The sequence below is a fragment of the Cheilinus undulatus genome, linkage group 7 (assembly GCF_018320785.1).
Source record: "Cheilinus undulatus linkage group 7, ASM1832078v1, whole genome shotgun sequence".
NCBI classification, from domain to species: Eukaryota; Metazoa; Chordata; class Actinopteri; order Labriformes; family Labridae; genus Cheilinus; species Cheilinus undulatus.
In genome coordinates this window covers 9,679,457-9,695,712 of record NC_054871.1, presented here as the reverse complement: position 1 = coordinate 9,695,712, position 16,256 = coordinate 9,679,457, and the positions used below count along the sequence as shown (strand labels likewise).

Genomic DNA, 16,256 nt, shown 5'->3' with positions numbered 1-16,256 from the left:
GTAAGAGATTCACAGAGGAATAACTTCTCCAGCAACAGCTCCAGTTTTATTAGCACAGTGAGCCAGAGGCTGACACTGACCCACAGAGAAGATTTTTTTCATTTGTAAGAAAGAAATGCAGCGAAATAAAAAGGGACACTCACTTTTTTCTTTTTCCTCAGGGTGACTTTGACTCCATCCACTGACACCACAATGTTGACTTTTTTCTTCTTGATGTTTTTCACCTTGAACTCATACTGCAGAGAGAAAACAAACACAGAAAGTGGAATTAAAATATGAGAAAAAAATATCAGCTACACTGGATTTCATCTTGATGAAAAGAGCATTTCTAACTTCAGGCAGAGGCTGAACATTTTTGCGTTTAAGGGTGCTCTCTCCATTCCCATCAATAAGTGAGCTTTGACTGAGTGGGACCAGAGATTGAAAACGTGAAATGAATGATGACCTTTAAAGATCATCGATGGGAAAAAATAACAATTCTAAAAAGGTAAATAAAAGACAAAGCTGACCTTCTGCACACTTCACTGACACATAGTATCATCCTTGTATCTCTGGAGACGGTTCCCACGTATGAGCAACAGTACAGAGTCACGTATCTGACACATTTGTTACAACAGATCCGGTAGAAAAACAACACTTATGGCGTCAGACCTCTGCAGGGCGATGACAATGCTGATGACTGTCCCTGGGAATCGGAACAAAACATCTTGTTCCCAACACCAAGAGATACTGCATCATTCTGCAGTAAAAAAAAGCTTATGAAAAGGCTTTATTTACCTGAAAATCTACAATTACTACCTTCACATATTTGTTACTGGAAAACAGAATTTCCCTTCATCTGCAAGTTATAATCCTGTATTCAATGGAGTCTACTGGCTTTGAGGACGCAGCATAATAGCTATTCTTTATTGAAAAAAAAAATTCTCTGGACTGTCTACCTTTGTCAACCTTTTCAGTAAAACAATGTGAAACATTTTGAAATAACACTTTGAGAATATTAGTAACAAAATCATAGCCTATATCTTATAGGTAGCTAATCCTCATGCAGGGCATTAGGCCTGAAATTCATTACATGTTTTGCTGCCACTGGCTAAAGACATGGGGAAAGACATGAGGCAAAGGGCCACAGCCCGGAATCGAACCCGAGCCGCCCACTTACATGGGGCGCACCTTTAACCACTCTATCCATCTACGCGGCCCTAAACTTAACATTTTTAATGTGAAGTTGTCAAACTGGAGAGACAAAGAGCAAGATGAGTGAGTGATCAACTGCAAAGGGAAAACACTGGTAGTTACAAACTAAGCAGTGATACGGAGAAATTAGACTGTGTATTCTGATGCTCTTATGTGCCGACACCTCCACACAAATGTGCAGGCAGGTGCAGGACTTTTTTTGATTGCTGTTCAAGTGGCGCTTCTTTCTCCAAACTTTATGTATATCTTCTCAGTCCTCTGTCACAGGCACTACAACAGTAGCGGTTTCATTCACCAGTCAGGAAATACACTTTATTAAGCCCCGTTACCAAAAGAGGGAGCAGAGTCCCTGCATACTCTTCTTCTGGATTATTGACATTTCAGAGGAAGTATCTTATTTTGGATATATTAAGGAAGATCTTATTTAGTTTTCCTTCTATTACTATTCTATTCTAGTTAATTTATACAGCACAGTGCATACAAATATAGACTCTAAAATACTTTACAGAAGATAAAAAACACTAAAAGAAACAAGGATGAATCAAGAATAGCATGAAAATTCCAATTATAATAATTAATGATTTTGGTCACGCCTTGCACTATTCACTGTCATAAACTAACACTAGGGTCTTATGGTAGCTGACAGAATACTAGGCCATATCTTGAGAGACAAATGAGTTTCAAGACCACTTTGAATAGAATGAACTGTTTCAACAGAGCTTTGTTCAGCAGGAAGACAGAACCATAGTGACTTAATTTTAGGCACACGAAGAAGACTCTTACATGTGGATCTGAGGGGTCTGATTTGATAGTAGTCAGTGAGAAAAATGTGAATATATCTATATGTTCGGTGACCTTTTCTAACCCCCAGTGTCCACCATGTCTTGGCAGTATCCGCTCGCAAAGCAAAAAGCAAATTGCTCCCTTTTAGGCAGTCACTGGGTTTTAACAACATGCACCATGATCCATCTACACCACCTGCCAGAAGCACCACTCTGCTTTGCAGATCAACCCCAACACATACGAGAACATGCAGAGCATTAGATCAGTTTCAAAATAAAGCACCAGTTGCAAACTGACAAACTTTTATCACATTACTATATGAACATTAGGTGAAAACAGGAGGTAAATGAACAGCAATTCAACCCTGCACAGGCAAAGAAAAAATGCTGATTGTATATTTTTTTCTGTATTCCTGTGTGAACTTTGATTTGTTGCAAGAACATACCCAGATGGGCAGCAGCATGTGCCACTAGTCAGGGCAAAATCATGGTGCTGATTGAATGCTGGTGACACGGGCTCTGTTGAAACTGCAATAAATATGCAGGCTGGAAATGAAAAATGAACAAATTAACCAGTTTTCAGTGTCCAGGAGGTCATTTTTGTTGCCCTGATATCAAATCAGGTACTTTTATTGTTTGATATTTACTGGTATTGTACCGATATTTAAGGTTATTTTATTATGGCAACTTAATCATCAGATTTAATTTAAGCCTCTGAGTATAAATTAGACTGTTTTTGCATGGATGTGGATGCCTCTTTAACTTGCACGGAAATGCTAGAAACTAAACTCTTCAGTTGAAATGCAATGTTTCACACCAGTGATGAAAAGTTTTCACAGAAAATGACACACGGCCATGCTGAATAAACACAGCACACAGCCCTGTCACAATCAGTTTACACACTAAAGATCAGTTTGAGACAGCTTTTATCACCTCCTCTGCCTCTGATGGAGCTGTGGTCTCGGTCAAACAGCCTCACGGCTGCAGGCAAACACACACGACTCAGTCTGACACCACACTGTTTGCATATCAAATATGAAGCATGTGTAAACAGTGTTATTGTAGGAATCCAGTCATCAATTCATATGCAAAGACATATGCAAACACTAAGCCAGGTGACTGCCTACGCCTCCCTCTCCCACAATCCTCTGCATGACACTTATACTTGGAATAAGTGGGATCTAATTTAGTCGTATAGAAGCAGCTGTCATGGACGCCTGAAGTCACATCAGCTCCAAGTACTGTATAAATTTCAGCTTTTCCCATCTTTTAGCTCTCTGGCTCATCTCTGAGTCTTGCTGGTTGATGTTATATTGTGAAGTGGATGTTCATAAATGCTGCTCAAGCTGCACTTTTATGCAGAAAAGCAGCTCTGTTATGAGCCCTGGTCATAAAGTCTTCCTCTCTGAGATGTTGCAAAATTCATCCACTTTGCTGAAATTAAATTCTGCTCTTGCGTATTGATGCCTGTGGGAAATCTGCTCAGTGCAAGCAAAAAGCAACAACGGAGGCGCGGTACTGTGTCCAAACAAGCTGGCAGGTTAAATTACCTCTGCAAACACAAAAACACACAATATCTGTTGACCGATGCCACCTCTTGTTCCCTGTTTAATGGACTTCTTTATACTTTGGAAAGTGACTTTGCACCGTCACCGTGAGCTGCCAGATTTTACATTTCTGGCAGCGCTGGTGGCAACAATGAAAAAAAAAAAATCTGCAGTGTCACGGAGCTATAAAGCAAACATCTGAAAGCTTGCTGTGTTTGCTTTCAATCACCTCTAAATCAAATCTGAGTATGGATTCTCTTTCTGAACTTTATGTGCCGTGTTTTCCCAAATGCTTGCTGGCACTTTGTGTCAATCGATCCGTCAATACCCCCCCCCCCGCTTTGGTGGCTGTCAGTCACCCGCTCCCCGCTCACTTTAATGTCACTGTGGATTTATTTCATATTGATTTAGTTATCTCTGATACTGTTGTATTTCTCTTTATAAAGATATGAAAGCAGAGAGGCAGAACATTCATCTTTACTGTTATAAAAAGGAACAACAGTCACATAAGCTGCTTTAATATGCACCTTTTGTTGCCTTTTTGTTGTCATATTCATGTAATATTTATGCCAACAGTGGAAGTGATCTTCAAATTCTGCTGTTCAATCCAGATGCAGTCATATTTTATCAAAATAACTTTGTAGCTAGCTGATGAATACATGCCACTACCGCTGATCTGAACGCATGCTTTTATCCCTTTAGCACATGATGACGCAGCGTCTGTCAACAAACTTTTCCAAAGTCGATACAACTTGAAAATTCAAACAGCGAGCCAGAGTAATCAGGTTTAAATGTTAATGCTGATTTGATTTTCTTCTCATCTATTTATGAAAAGGTTCAAACTACCCCGCGGGGTTTAGTCCTGTTTTTTTTCCAGTTGATTTCTTTTAATGTCACATTTTTCATTCTGTTTGGACTTTTATACCAACTGTAATTAGATTAGAAGGCTCCACGTTGAAGCATTTTTGAAATGAAGTCGCACAAGTAGACAAATCCCTGAACACAAAAAGGAAGGCTGCCAGTTTTAACCCCTTAAAACTTGTTGTATCCTCAAGTGGATTATCAGTTACCAAAAACATCTAATGTTTCAAATGAGATACAAAAAATATATATGTTAAATTTTATGGAAATTTTGAATTTTTTGGATTTCAATAGAAAGTGAAACAAATATTTCAGTTCCAAAAAAATGAGAATTTTCTGGCTATAATTTGTGTATCCAGGCTTTAAAGGGTTAAGGTCTGAAAGACAATTTACAAATCACATGAATTGCTTACAGTTTTGTTTGGGCATAATGACGTTAGACCACCATAGTGGAGAAGCAGCTCAATACTACCCACTGTAGCGTCTTCCTGCTCTCACAGTGATGGAAAAATAAGAAATAGCTGCTCTTTGAATGTCAAATGTCATTATGGGAAACTTGCAGACAGCTGGGTAGACAGTCTTCTATGCACTGCAAGTCCCTTTCTCTATTGTGATCACCAGAAGTTCCTTATATTTTATCAGATTTAAAGCAGGTTTTAGTCTTAACAGAAAGTGAGGTACCATAAAACATCTATTTGTTAATCTCAATTGGATTATTTACACAGAAAAAGCACCTAACATGAACTTGTTAATGCTGTCAAATTAACCGTAGCTCACTGAGCTTCAGAGAGTCATTTTGTACATGCACTCCTTTATATTTCTTAAAGGTACAGCGGATAAAATTGGGAGTATCAGCGACATCTAGCAGTCAATTCTAGATTGTGAAGCTCAGAGTACATTACATATCAATTTAAACATATTTAAAACTAGAGATTAATCAAAACATTGTTTTGGGTTAATGCACTGAAAGAGTTAACTGTATCATAAATATTTTTAAAAGTCCTAAAGGTCAAATCATGAAGTTTTTCTTTCTTTTAGACCATCACAGAATTAAGCTACAGCTTAGAGACTCCAACTAAGGCCCTTCAGTCCAGTTTTGACTCACTGCTGGTTTAGGCCTGTGTGATGGTGGAGTCAGAGTCGTACAGAGAGTGCTGACAACAAAGGATAAACAGTTAGGATGGAACTATTTGTATGACTACTAAGGCAAAGCTGATGTTTTAAGGGTTGATGGTTAACGATAAGTTCAGGCAAACACAAGAAGCAGACGCTGGGATCAGATTTTTACCAGCAAATACTCAAAAGGTTTTAGAACTTACCAAGTTGGGTCTATGCATCCCTAGGCATATTTCAAATCTTTTTAGGTATAATATGATAAATCATATTGGACATTTTTCTGATAAAACATATTAAAACACCATATTTTATGTTTATACCTTTTCAGCTCCAAATCTATCTCTAAAGAACATATCTTCTACAGTAGAGTCTGTCCCCTGCTGTGGATCTCTAAGCTCTGATAAAAAACTTATTATAAAGAATAAAGAGAAGGTCATCCTGTCAAAGTACATTCAACATCTACAATGACTGTGATTTCAAGCTTTTAGCATCCACAGTGGCTGTATATCGTGTTTGTGACTCACATCAGGCTAAAAAATGAAAAAGGGACATTTGAAAGGCATGTGATGGCGTGAGTTTACTGCGTGTGCTGACCGCGTGACGTGCATGTTTGAATAGGCGAACTATAACAGAAGATGACAAGATGCAGAACTCGTCAGCATCGCTCTGCGAAAATATGAAGTCGATGTGCTTTGATAAATCCAGATGAGCTGCTCAATCCTCAGGTACACACTGTGCTGACTATAACACAACAGTCCACAATAGTGTGACTGCGGTTTGACTGATGGTTGAAAAGTCTGAGGTTTGCCAACACAGCTGCACATTTGCTGGTTTCTCAGCATTTTGGGGGGCACAGAGGTTCTAAAACTGTTAATCAAACACTTGATTAAAAGAAAACTGCATCATAACTTTGTTAAACATTTATCTACATCAATCTGAAGTCAGCTTTTTAATTCAAATTGTGCTAAAGTTGTTTTGGATTAGTTTCCATAATGGGAACACCGGATTGTGTAAATTTAAGGGATGCACTGATGACACTTTTTCAGACTGAGTGCAAGCGCTGACATTTCAGTACTAATCGACAAAGAGTACAAATAATACCTAGTAATACCTTTATAGCTCTTAAAATCAAAGTGAAAGGGTTAGGGGGTCAGTTTATATCAATCAGAGCATTCTCACTCCTCCTCTTGGCAACATAATTGTGAATACAGTGCTTAAAATAAGTATTTGCCTTTTGGATGTTTTACTGTTTTATTGATTTTATAAATCTGACAGAAAAACCTTTTTCATGTCAAAGTGAAAACAGATTTCTGAAAATTTGTCAATTACAGACAAATATTTGAGGTAAAATAAATGATTACATAAATATTCACCCCCTTCAAGTGACTTACCTAATTCAACAGAGGTTCAGCCAATTAGTGCTAGCAGTCTCACAGTTTGTGAAATGGGGATCACCTGAAAGCAGTGAATGTGTCTCAAGTGATGAAGACACCTGTGTCTGGAAGGTCCAGTCACTGGTTAGTCAGTTTTCCTGGCTGCCATTACATCATGAAGACAAAAGAACACTCCAAGTAAAACATCACCATTTTGCAACATCAGCATTTGTCAGACTGAGTCTAACAAATGCTCTGATGAAGGCCTTGTGCTGAAATGCGTAAGCGTTTGTTTGTGATGTGAGCCAAATAAACAAGTCAAAATAGTGATGTTTTGTCCTCCATAACTTGGATTCTGAGATGTGCCGCATTTTTTTATATTTTTTAATGATTTTTGAACTTGGGCTTAGCACACCACTGATGGTGTACATTGATGTGAAGCGCAACTCTCCCCTCCAACTGACCACTCCAAGCAACTCAGAGAAAAGGTTACTGAAAAGTATAAGTCAGGAGATGGATACAAAAAAATGTTGAAGGCACTGAACATCCCCCAGAGTTCATTAAAATCCATCATCAAGAAATGGAAGGAATATGGCAAATGCCTAGATCAGGTCGTCCTCACAAACTGAGTGACCGTGCAAGAAGGAGACTAGAGAGAGAGGCCATCATGACACCAAAGATTACTCTGTTCTTCACCAGTCAAAGCTTTATGGGAGAGTGGCTAAGAGAAAGACACTGTTGAAGAAAACTTTGATTAAATCTTAACTAGAGTTCACCAAAAGGCATGTGGGAGACTCCATGGTCAAGTGGAAGAAAGTTCTCTGGTATGATGAGTCCAAAATGGTTCCTCATTGCCATCAGTAAAGACCCCCACAAACACACCATCCTCACTGTGAAGCATGGTGGTGGCAGCATCATGCTGTGGGTATGTTTCTTGGCATCTGGCAGGCTTGTAAAGGTAGAGGGTAATATGAGGGTGATAAAAAAATACAAGAAAATCCAGGAACAGATTTACTTTCCAGCAAGACAATGACCTGACAGCAAAAGCTACTCAGAAATGTTTTAAAGACAACAGGGTGAATGTTCTGAAGTGGCCGAGTCAAAGCCCAGACCTCAATCCAACAGAGAATTTGTGGCTGGACTTGAAAAGGGCTGTTCGCGCCTGATCCCTGAGAAACTTGACAGAGCTTGAGCAGTTTTGCAGTAAAATTGCAGTGTCCAGATGTGAAAGCCTGATGAGACCTCTCCACACAGACTCAGTGCTGTGATTGCAGCTAAAGGTGTATCTACCAAATACTGACTTGAAGGGGGTGAATATTTATGCAGTCACTTACTTTACATTACATATTTTTACATCTCAAAGAGAAAAGTAACTAGACTGTAAATGTTTGTCTTTAGGAACTTTTTTAGTTAGTTTTTCAGACTGCTACTGAACTTCTCAACAAACTCTAATTCTTCATGTGAAAAACAGAAATATTGCAAGTACAGTAGAGACTAATGGAAGTTCAATACAATACTTCTGACCTGAAATAACTTCACAAAACATAACACACACCTGAGGACACACACAATAACTGAGTACTGAATTCCAATGTTAAAGCCAAGGTCTACCAAAATGAGGAGACTCAATGAATAGCAACAATAGAAACACATAGATACAAAAAAGCCACCACAGAAAAAACTGGATGAATCTCTGTGAAAACTGTAGGACTCATTGTTTCCTTCAAGCTTGCTGGATAAAAATGATAAATACTGTACCAGCTACATTGTAAATCTGAACATTATATTGTTAAAAACAACCTGACTATTAGTGTTTCTACCATGCTTTTATTTTCCTCCCCTTTTTTTGTAATATCAGTCTAAATTCTGTTTCAGAAACTCTTTTACAAACTTCAAGGTAACTCAAAGAGCATCAGCAGAGTCAAGGTCTGAGCACTGAACGCATGTGGTGAAGTTAAAGAATAAAGATTAGAAAGAAGCTTTAAGAAATCTCTTCACAAGCTTTCTGGGACAAAAGGGTATTAAAAAAGCGATTCTAGAGATGTCAGAGCTTTGCACTAAAATGGACTGCCACTGAATTTTGACCAGAATAATGATAATAATTTATATATTTTGATTATAATTATGATAAGGATTAATAAATGCTATCAATTTCTTTTTTGAAAATTCTCTCTATTGTTGATTGTTTAAAATATATACAGTTCACTTTTTCACTTTTGTTATGTTTTAGCCTGATAGTAGTCATTAAAAAAATCATCTTTCTCTCTCACTAATCTACACTCAGTACCCCATAATGGCAGCGTGAAAACACAATTTTAGAATTAACTGCAAATTTATGAAAAATTAAAAACCTAAATATCCCATTGACATAAGTATTCAGATCTGTTGCAAAAACACTTGAAATTGCGTTCCAATTTCTGCTGGGGGTCAGGAAGAGAGGGACAGCGTTTAGGAAGGAATAAGAACGGAGCAATGTTCGGACTTAGCAGCTCTAAATGGACTTCTACACTGCAATCATCTTTAGAAAATTCAGCATACACTGAATTTGATTTGTAAACTTTACCAAAAAGTGATTTTTTTTAACATAATTTAACAGATTAGCCTGGTGTGAAAGAGGTTTCTAGCAGAAGCATTCCTGCAGACCTACTAGAGTCTAGCATTGTCTTGTCAGATAAGGAGGGACAACAGTCTTAAGGAGTCTAGTACTGAGCTAAGAGGCTAGCGAGCTCCTCATTTTTTCACAAACATACTTTTAATTTACTGGTAATGTGCAATCAACTGAATAAACATTGTCAGGTGAGCAACTGTGAATGTTGAGCCATTCACAAGTGAGCCTGCTCTATGAAATGACTCTTTTATGTTAGCCACGATAGCAAGGTTCTGTTTGAGTGCCAGTTTCCGTCCCTCCATCCTTTTTTGTTATTTAATCCACAATAAAAAAGCTAAACTGGTACCAAATGAAGGGATGTTTGGGAGTCGAACAACCAGCTCTACTGAGCTGAGCCCACTGATCTGGATCAAGGGATGGATTTTCTTTCACAACAAGTGAGGCTGGAAGTCAATGAGATGAACATCAACTAAGAAAATACAGGTGAGATCAGAGTTCAGTGTGCTAAACATGACAAAATTGGACTGAACCAAACTGGACTGCTATGTGGAAACGGACCACACACGAATGTTGCGTGACACTGCTCGTCCAGGCTCTAGGTTGAGGCTTTTAAAATTCCTGCCTGCTGCTGTTTCTCTGTGATTCAGCTTTTTTTAAAAACTGCCTGAATATTTCACTATTTTCAAGACACAAATCCAGCCAAAAAATTTAGAATGTTCATATTTCTGCACTTTGAATGTTTGGCATAGTCATACAAAGCTCAAACATGGCCTTTTTGGTAGAGTTTCTCTATGTGGAAATCACCTTTTGCCCCGTAAGGGGAGAACTCTTATGTGTGACATTATCTGCAAAGAACCTATAGAAGGCCTCACAGCTGACAGTGCAGATAAGAGCATAAACCAAGCCATGAGGTCAAAGGAAATGTCTGCAAAGATTGAGACAGGATCGTTGCAAGGCACTGATCTGGGCAAGGCTACAAAAAAAGTTTTGCTCACTGAAGGTTCCCAAGAACACTGTAGCCCCCATAATTGTCATATGGAGGAAGGCTGGCACAACCATGACTCTTCCAAGAACTGGTCATCCATAAGAGAGGTGACTGAGAACCCTGAGCTCCAGAGATCCTGTGTGGAGATGGGATAAAGTTGAAGAAACCATCACTGCAGCGTCCACCAATCTGGGCTTTATGGCAGAGTGGATAAATGTCAGGCTCTCCTCAGGCTGCTTGGCTTTCATGTGGAGTTTTTTGCCACCTCACGGCGAGCTCTCGCACTGAGGAGAGGCTTCTGTCTTTGCCATAAAGCCCAGATCAGTGGAGGGCTGTAGTCAGCATACTGCATATTCAACCACAGTGACGGCGAATGCCACAAATCAGCTGTAGTAGCCGCCAGATTTTTGGGAGGTGCCCACAAAACAAAAAATTCCAGCATGTTACTCAAGAAAATATGAGACATACAAAGCATTGCAATGAACCCTGAAGGAAAATAATATGCCATCCTAGTGTCAAATGAACACATCACATAGTAACTGTTACAGCATAGGGGAAAAAGTGTCTGTATCGTTGCCTTAAGAGGAACATGGTGTGAAAAGACAGCATATAATCCTGACCCCGCACTAAAGAACCACTTCAAGGACAATCAGCACACATTGACCCTCTCCAGTTCTCAGAAAATTATTCCATACAGTCGTGTGGAGAAAGCTGAAGCACTTCGACCACTGTTATCAAGTCTCAAGGTGCAGGAATGTTTACGTGTCAGAGTTTTACGACTACTTTATAGCTGTGTCGTAATCTCCTCCAGATCTGAGCGATGGTGAGCCTGATGGATTAGGTGATTGACCTCCTCGGAGATGATTACAGCGGTAATTTAACAAATTTCACGCAGTGCTTGACGGGCTAAGTGTATGCAGCATAATATGACAGAAGGCACTTAACTCTAATAAGCCTGTCTATTCCTGTCTGCTATGGCCTTATTATTGAGTCCAAATCAGCCGGCACTGCTCACATTCTCCACTGTGCTTTCAGTTTCCATCACGAGACACAGCAGAGACATGGTTCATCATACCACCACTGCAACCGTCTGTATAATATGATAGAGTGAATGTGTGTGATTAAACACTCCCAGCACAGGGACAGCTGCTTTAAAGGAACTGCAGAGGCTGTAGTCTTACAACAACTCTGCCAATTTAGCCAGGCTTGCTGATTTTTTTACCCCAAAAGCTTCACGTCCACAGCAGAGGTGTAGACGGTGTTTTAATGAGCAACCCACGACACAGTTAAGGTCATTCAGGGTAATCCCTAATGTCTCTGCAGAATGAGCTTCCTGAATTCACAACCAAAAATGATGTTAAATTCTGCAGAACTGTTTAAACAAGAGAGAGAGAGAGAAAAGAGGTAGAAACAAACAAGAATTAATGGAGATGCTGATTCACTCTGCTGAAGGCCTTTCCACATCATGTCTGTTAATTTTTCATTTAAATGTGAGGCATTAAAAATAAATAAGGTCATACTTCCACTACTTCCACAAACGCTGACAACAGGCTCAACTTTCTGCATTTTTACACCTAACAAGCATCAGTTGGAGCTCATTATGAACCAAACCTGTGGGGGAAATGGGAACTTTTGGAACAGAAGGATAAACATGCATACATAACATTTTTGTGGGTATACATATATACACAAAAAACAAATCCAAACTAGACTAGGCAGTCTGTGCATGCTCCACAGCCTCCAAACTCTGATCAGGGGCTGGGAAAAACTCCCTGGCTTGCAATCTCCATTCCGGTTCATCCCAAAGGTGCTCAGTGGGATTGAGGTCAGGGCTCTGTGCGGGCCAGTCAAGTTCTTCCACATCAAACCATGTCTTTATAGTCCTCGCTTTGAGCACTGGGGCATAGTCATGTTGGAACAGAAAAGGGCTTTCCCCCAACTGTTGCCACAAAGTTGGAAGCATAGTATTGTCCAAAATGTCTTGGTATGCAGAAGTGTTAAGACTGGCCTTCACTGGAGATAAGGGGCCTATCCCAAACCCTGAAAAACAGCCCGTACCATTATCAGTCCACCAAACTTTGTTGGAAGTGCCCCTGTCAAAATATAACCACCAGGGTGACCAAGCATTTTCTGTTCCTGCACCCAGGCTCTGGAATAATCTGAGATGTGTGTTATCTCAGACTTGGGCCTTATTTATTCAGGATGAGTAAAATCCAAACTTTGTGTCCCAACACACTAGATATGTTGGAATAAGGTGGCTGCTGTAAACGTGAGAACACTCAGATCTATGTGTGACTGAATTTTGGATTCAGACCATTAGAAAGTTGTTCAACTCATTCCTGGCTTGGTTTAGCTAATTTGAGCAGGCCAAATAAGGAGCCCATGACTTCAACAGTCTTAATGAGGAATTACCCCACCCGCCGCATGCTACAACGATATAAATTCACTGAGCAGTTTATCTCAATACAGTCTGTTGTTAGCTGATGTCCCTGTCTTCACTAAAAGTGAACAGCCAGCCACATGCTTTGTTTTTGTTCATTGTGAGGAAAATTTCCTAAATCTATAAGCCACAGTGGCCTACAGGTCATTGAATGTATCAGAACAGAGAGATTTGTGCCAGAAAACAGTAAATTCAAACACCAACAGGCAGCTGAGCTCTGTTCAGAAGCATTTTTCTAAATTTGAGAGGATTGTATTTCTCATGAGAGGGCGTGGCTTCGGCTCATTCAACTGACACGCCCACACCATCCTGGAGCAAATATATCCTCAATTTTTATGATTATGAAGCTCAATTTTATAAACTTAGGGTTTTTTTTCATGACTGAAATTTGGTCTGGTGGTTGATAACACAGTGGTCTGTCATACAACAAACCTAGAATACAGACTTTTTATTCACTTTACAGGGACTTTAATACCTAGTAGTGCGGTGACACTTTCATCAATTTAGCCTGTATTTATTAATGCTTTTATTTGTTTTTTTACTTTATGAACTTTTGTACTGTTTTCAATGCAATTTATTTCTTGTCACCTGTGGGGTGTTGTTAAGGGCTATATGAATAAAGTACATTTATATCTTTACATTTCAACAGTTGTTGACCATGCTCTATACTTTTACATGGTCTTCCACTTTGTGGCTGAGCTGCTGTTGCTCCTAAATGCTTCCACTTTCTAATAATATCACTGAGCTGAATGTGTTATACCTAGCTGGGATGAAATTTCACGGACCATCTTATTGCACGTCCAACACAGTACCACACTTGAAGTGGTGAGCTCTTCAGAATGACTCATTTTGTATTACAGATTGTTGCAAATAGAGACTGCATGGCTAGGTGCTTGATTTTATTCACTTGTAGCTATAGGTCTGATTGAAACACCTGAATTCCACAATTAGCAGGTGTGGCCAAATACTTTTGTCCATATAATATACTTCTGTAACTAAATGTGTTTGTCCCCTGGTGCTTGTATTCTTGGATAAGGACAGACGTTTAGCAAAATCCTAATCAAGCTGTTAACCGTAGCTTGACTTAACTGTGCATGTAAACGTACTGACTGTTTTTGTGTTGATGTTGTTCAGGATTAACCGGAACCCATTTAATAGTGCACTTTGTTAGGTTATAAATTTTAAGCTGCAGCATTTTTATTAGAGATCTTCAATGTAATCATCTCAATCGACTCTCCCTGCCCTGAACCATTTAGTTAATGAGGAATGATAAACCCTGTTTTTACAGGTATTTTTAATGACTGATTAAAAAAGTAGAAGTGCTAGTCAAAGCAGTTTGTCTGAAATCTAGGTAGAGGCGTCTCTCTGTTTCCTGTGCTTCCTGGATGTATAAAGAGCTGGAGGTTTGTGTGCTTGGAGGGAAGGCGACGGAGGTTTGAGCTAAGCTCCACACGTGCCAAGATTACTGAGGCCTCAGAAGACAGGATAAAACCTGGTTTTAGCTGGATTTACACAAAATCCGACACCTTTCCGTGTGGTTGTTCAGAGCAGTGGGCAACTCCTCTGGCACTCTGTAGTATACACTGGGAAACAGTCAGAAAATTATGTTTCAGTGCTCTGATGCATTATTTTCTTCTTTTTAACACTAATCCTTCTCTGGCTCATTAGCTGACCAGTGAGGCACTCCTTCTCACCCAAAGATACAGGCAAGCAAGGCATGTGACGTGACCTTATAGTTACGGTACATACATATTCAAAGTTAATGAAAATCTTTTGTAACTGTGCCTCAAAGGACACAGATGGCAGGATGTCCCAGAAAGGACCGGTCTCTTGTGAACACGTGTTTTTCCCTGGCCGCTTTGTGTCACAGTAAACAGGATATGCACGTGTGCAGCAGGTTGGGAGACAGACCGCTTCAGCGTGCCGTGCAGTGACGGAATAAAGTGCCACATGTAAACAAAAGTGAACACTCAAGTCCCAAAATAGTCCCATCCATCATGCAAAAAAGTCAGCCCAACACCCACAGCCACTATTTCCAGATAAACGTGGTCATTATTTCCTAAAGGTCCTCTCCTCCCGTTTCCAGTATAATCCATCATTTTGGCAACAAAGACGCCAAAAACACGGACACAATAGCATCCTGAGCCAGCGGTGCTATTTTCACTGGCTGACATATCAGCCGAGAGCCAGGAGACAGAAATAAAAGGCTGGGTTTCATTTCTCTTGATGACCACAGGCTGCAGGGAGACAGGATGCAAATAAACACTCCGACACATGCTCACAAACTCAATATACCACTGAGGTCAATACGAGTGTTCAGTGATCACAGCAGGGCAGCGCAGTGTGGGTTTGCTGACATTAGAGCTGCCTGCTCTGCCTTTAGACAAGCTCTTTATGTGCTCATTGTCAAAGGCCTGTCTAGCAGGATAATGTGACTGTGTGGTTCAACTTTACAGCATCTTTTACAAAGCTGATGCCGTTCTTTTTCTCTAGTTTCCCAGCACTGATGACGTGCAGACTGTGCTACAAACCACAGGAGTTTTACACAGGGAAGATGGAGCCGTATGAAAAACAGAAAAAGACAAAAATAAGAGAAAGAGATGGAGGATAAGATGGGGAGAATATGAAGTTTAGTTACCATCTTAGATCATTAAACTCGTAATAACACAAACTCAAGTCATGCTGTCTTAGCTCCACAGACAGTCTTGTTGTCATTAGCTGCTTGATGAACTGCGCTTAGTTTTAACCTTCACCGAATACCTGAAGTTACAGGCCAGTCTTATTATGGGGAGGTTTTTCTCTTCTCTAAAATTCAAATTTCATGCTCAATCAGTTGAACAACGAGTGGAACATTTATTTTAAGGTTGCTGGTTTTCAAAACGGTAGTGGTGTCATTATACAACATTAAATGTACATCAGTGAGGGAATCTTGTGGAAATAATGATGTGGTACTAATTTATGGTAGCTCTAATTGGCCTGTGTTATATCCTGTACTCAGTGAGGGAGTCAGCTGACTTAAAGTTAATTTCTATATGACGACGTACGTTTTAGGTCATTACTATTACTTTAACACTGGAGATGCACTACTGAAACAAATGTCTTCTTAACCGTCTGAGCCCTATGCATGTTTTTTTTTTTTTTAACCATTCTGTCTTGCCTTGACATCAACCCTATGGTGCACAGTCAAGTTTTAGGAAACTTGGGCTTTAAGAATGCGTGCTGTAGTAATGCCTAAACAGAAATTGAAAATCAATGATTTTTATGTGTGAGAGACAGTAAACAACAATGACCAAGACTTTGGTCATTTCTCAAAGCAGTTCCTGTCTGCAGTGACAAAGAGGGTCACATTG

At 39.7% G+C, this 16,256-nt stretch overlaps 1 protein-coding gene across 1 annotated transcript in view; it reads right to left on the bottom strand.

Annotated features, from left to right (window-relative positions):
• The window catches only part of LOC121512179 (carboxyl-terminal PDZ ligand of neuronal nitric oxide synthase protein-like), a 332,287-nt gene that overhangs the window by 218,343 nt on the left and 97,688 nt on the right, over nucleotides 1-16,256 (bottom strand). Inside the window, exon 3 of the mRNA XM_041791325.1 lies at nucleotides 144-236. Within this exon, the coding sequence (XP_041647259.1) occupies nucleotides 144-236 (93 nt within the window). The remainder of the gene's footprint in view (nucleotides 1-143; nucleotides 237-16,256) is intronic.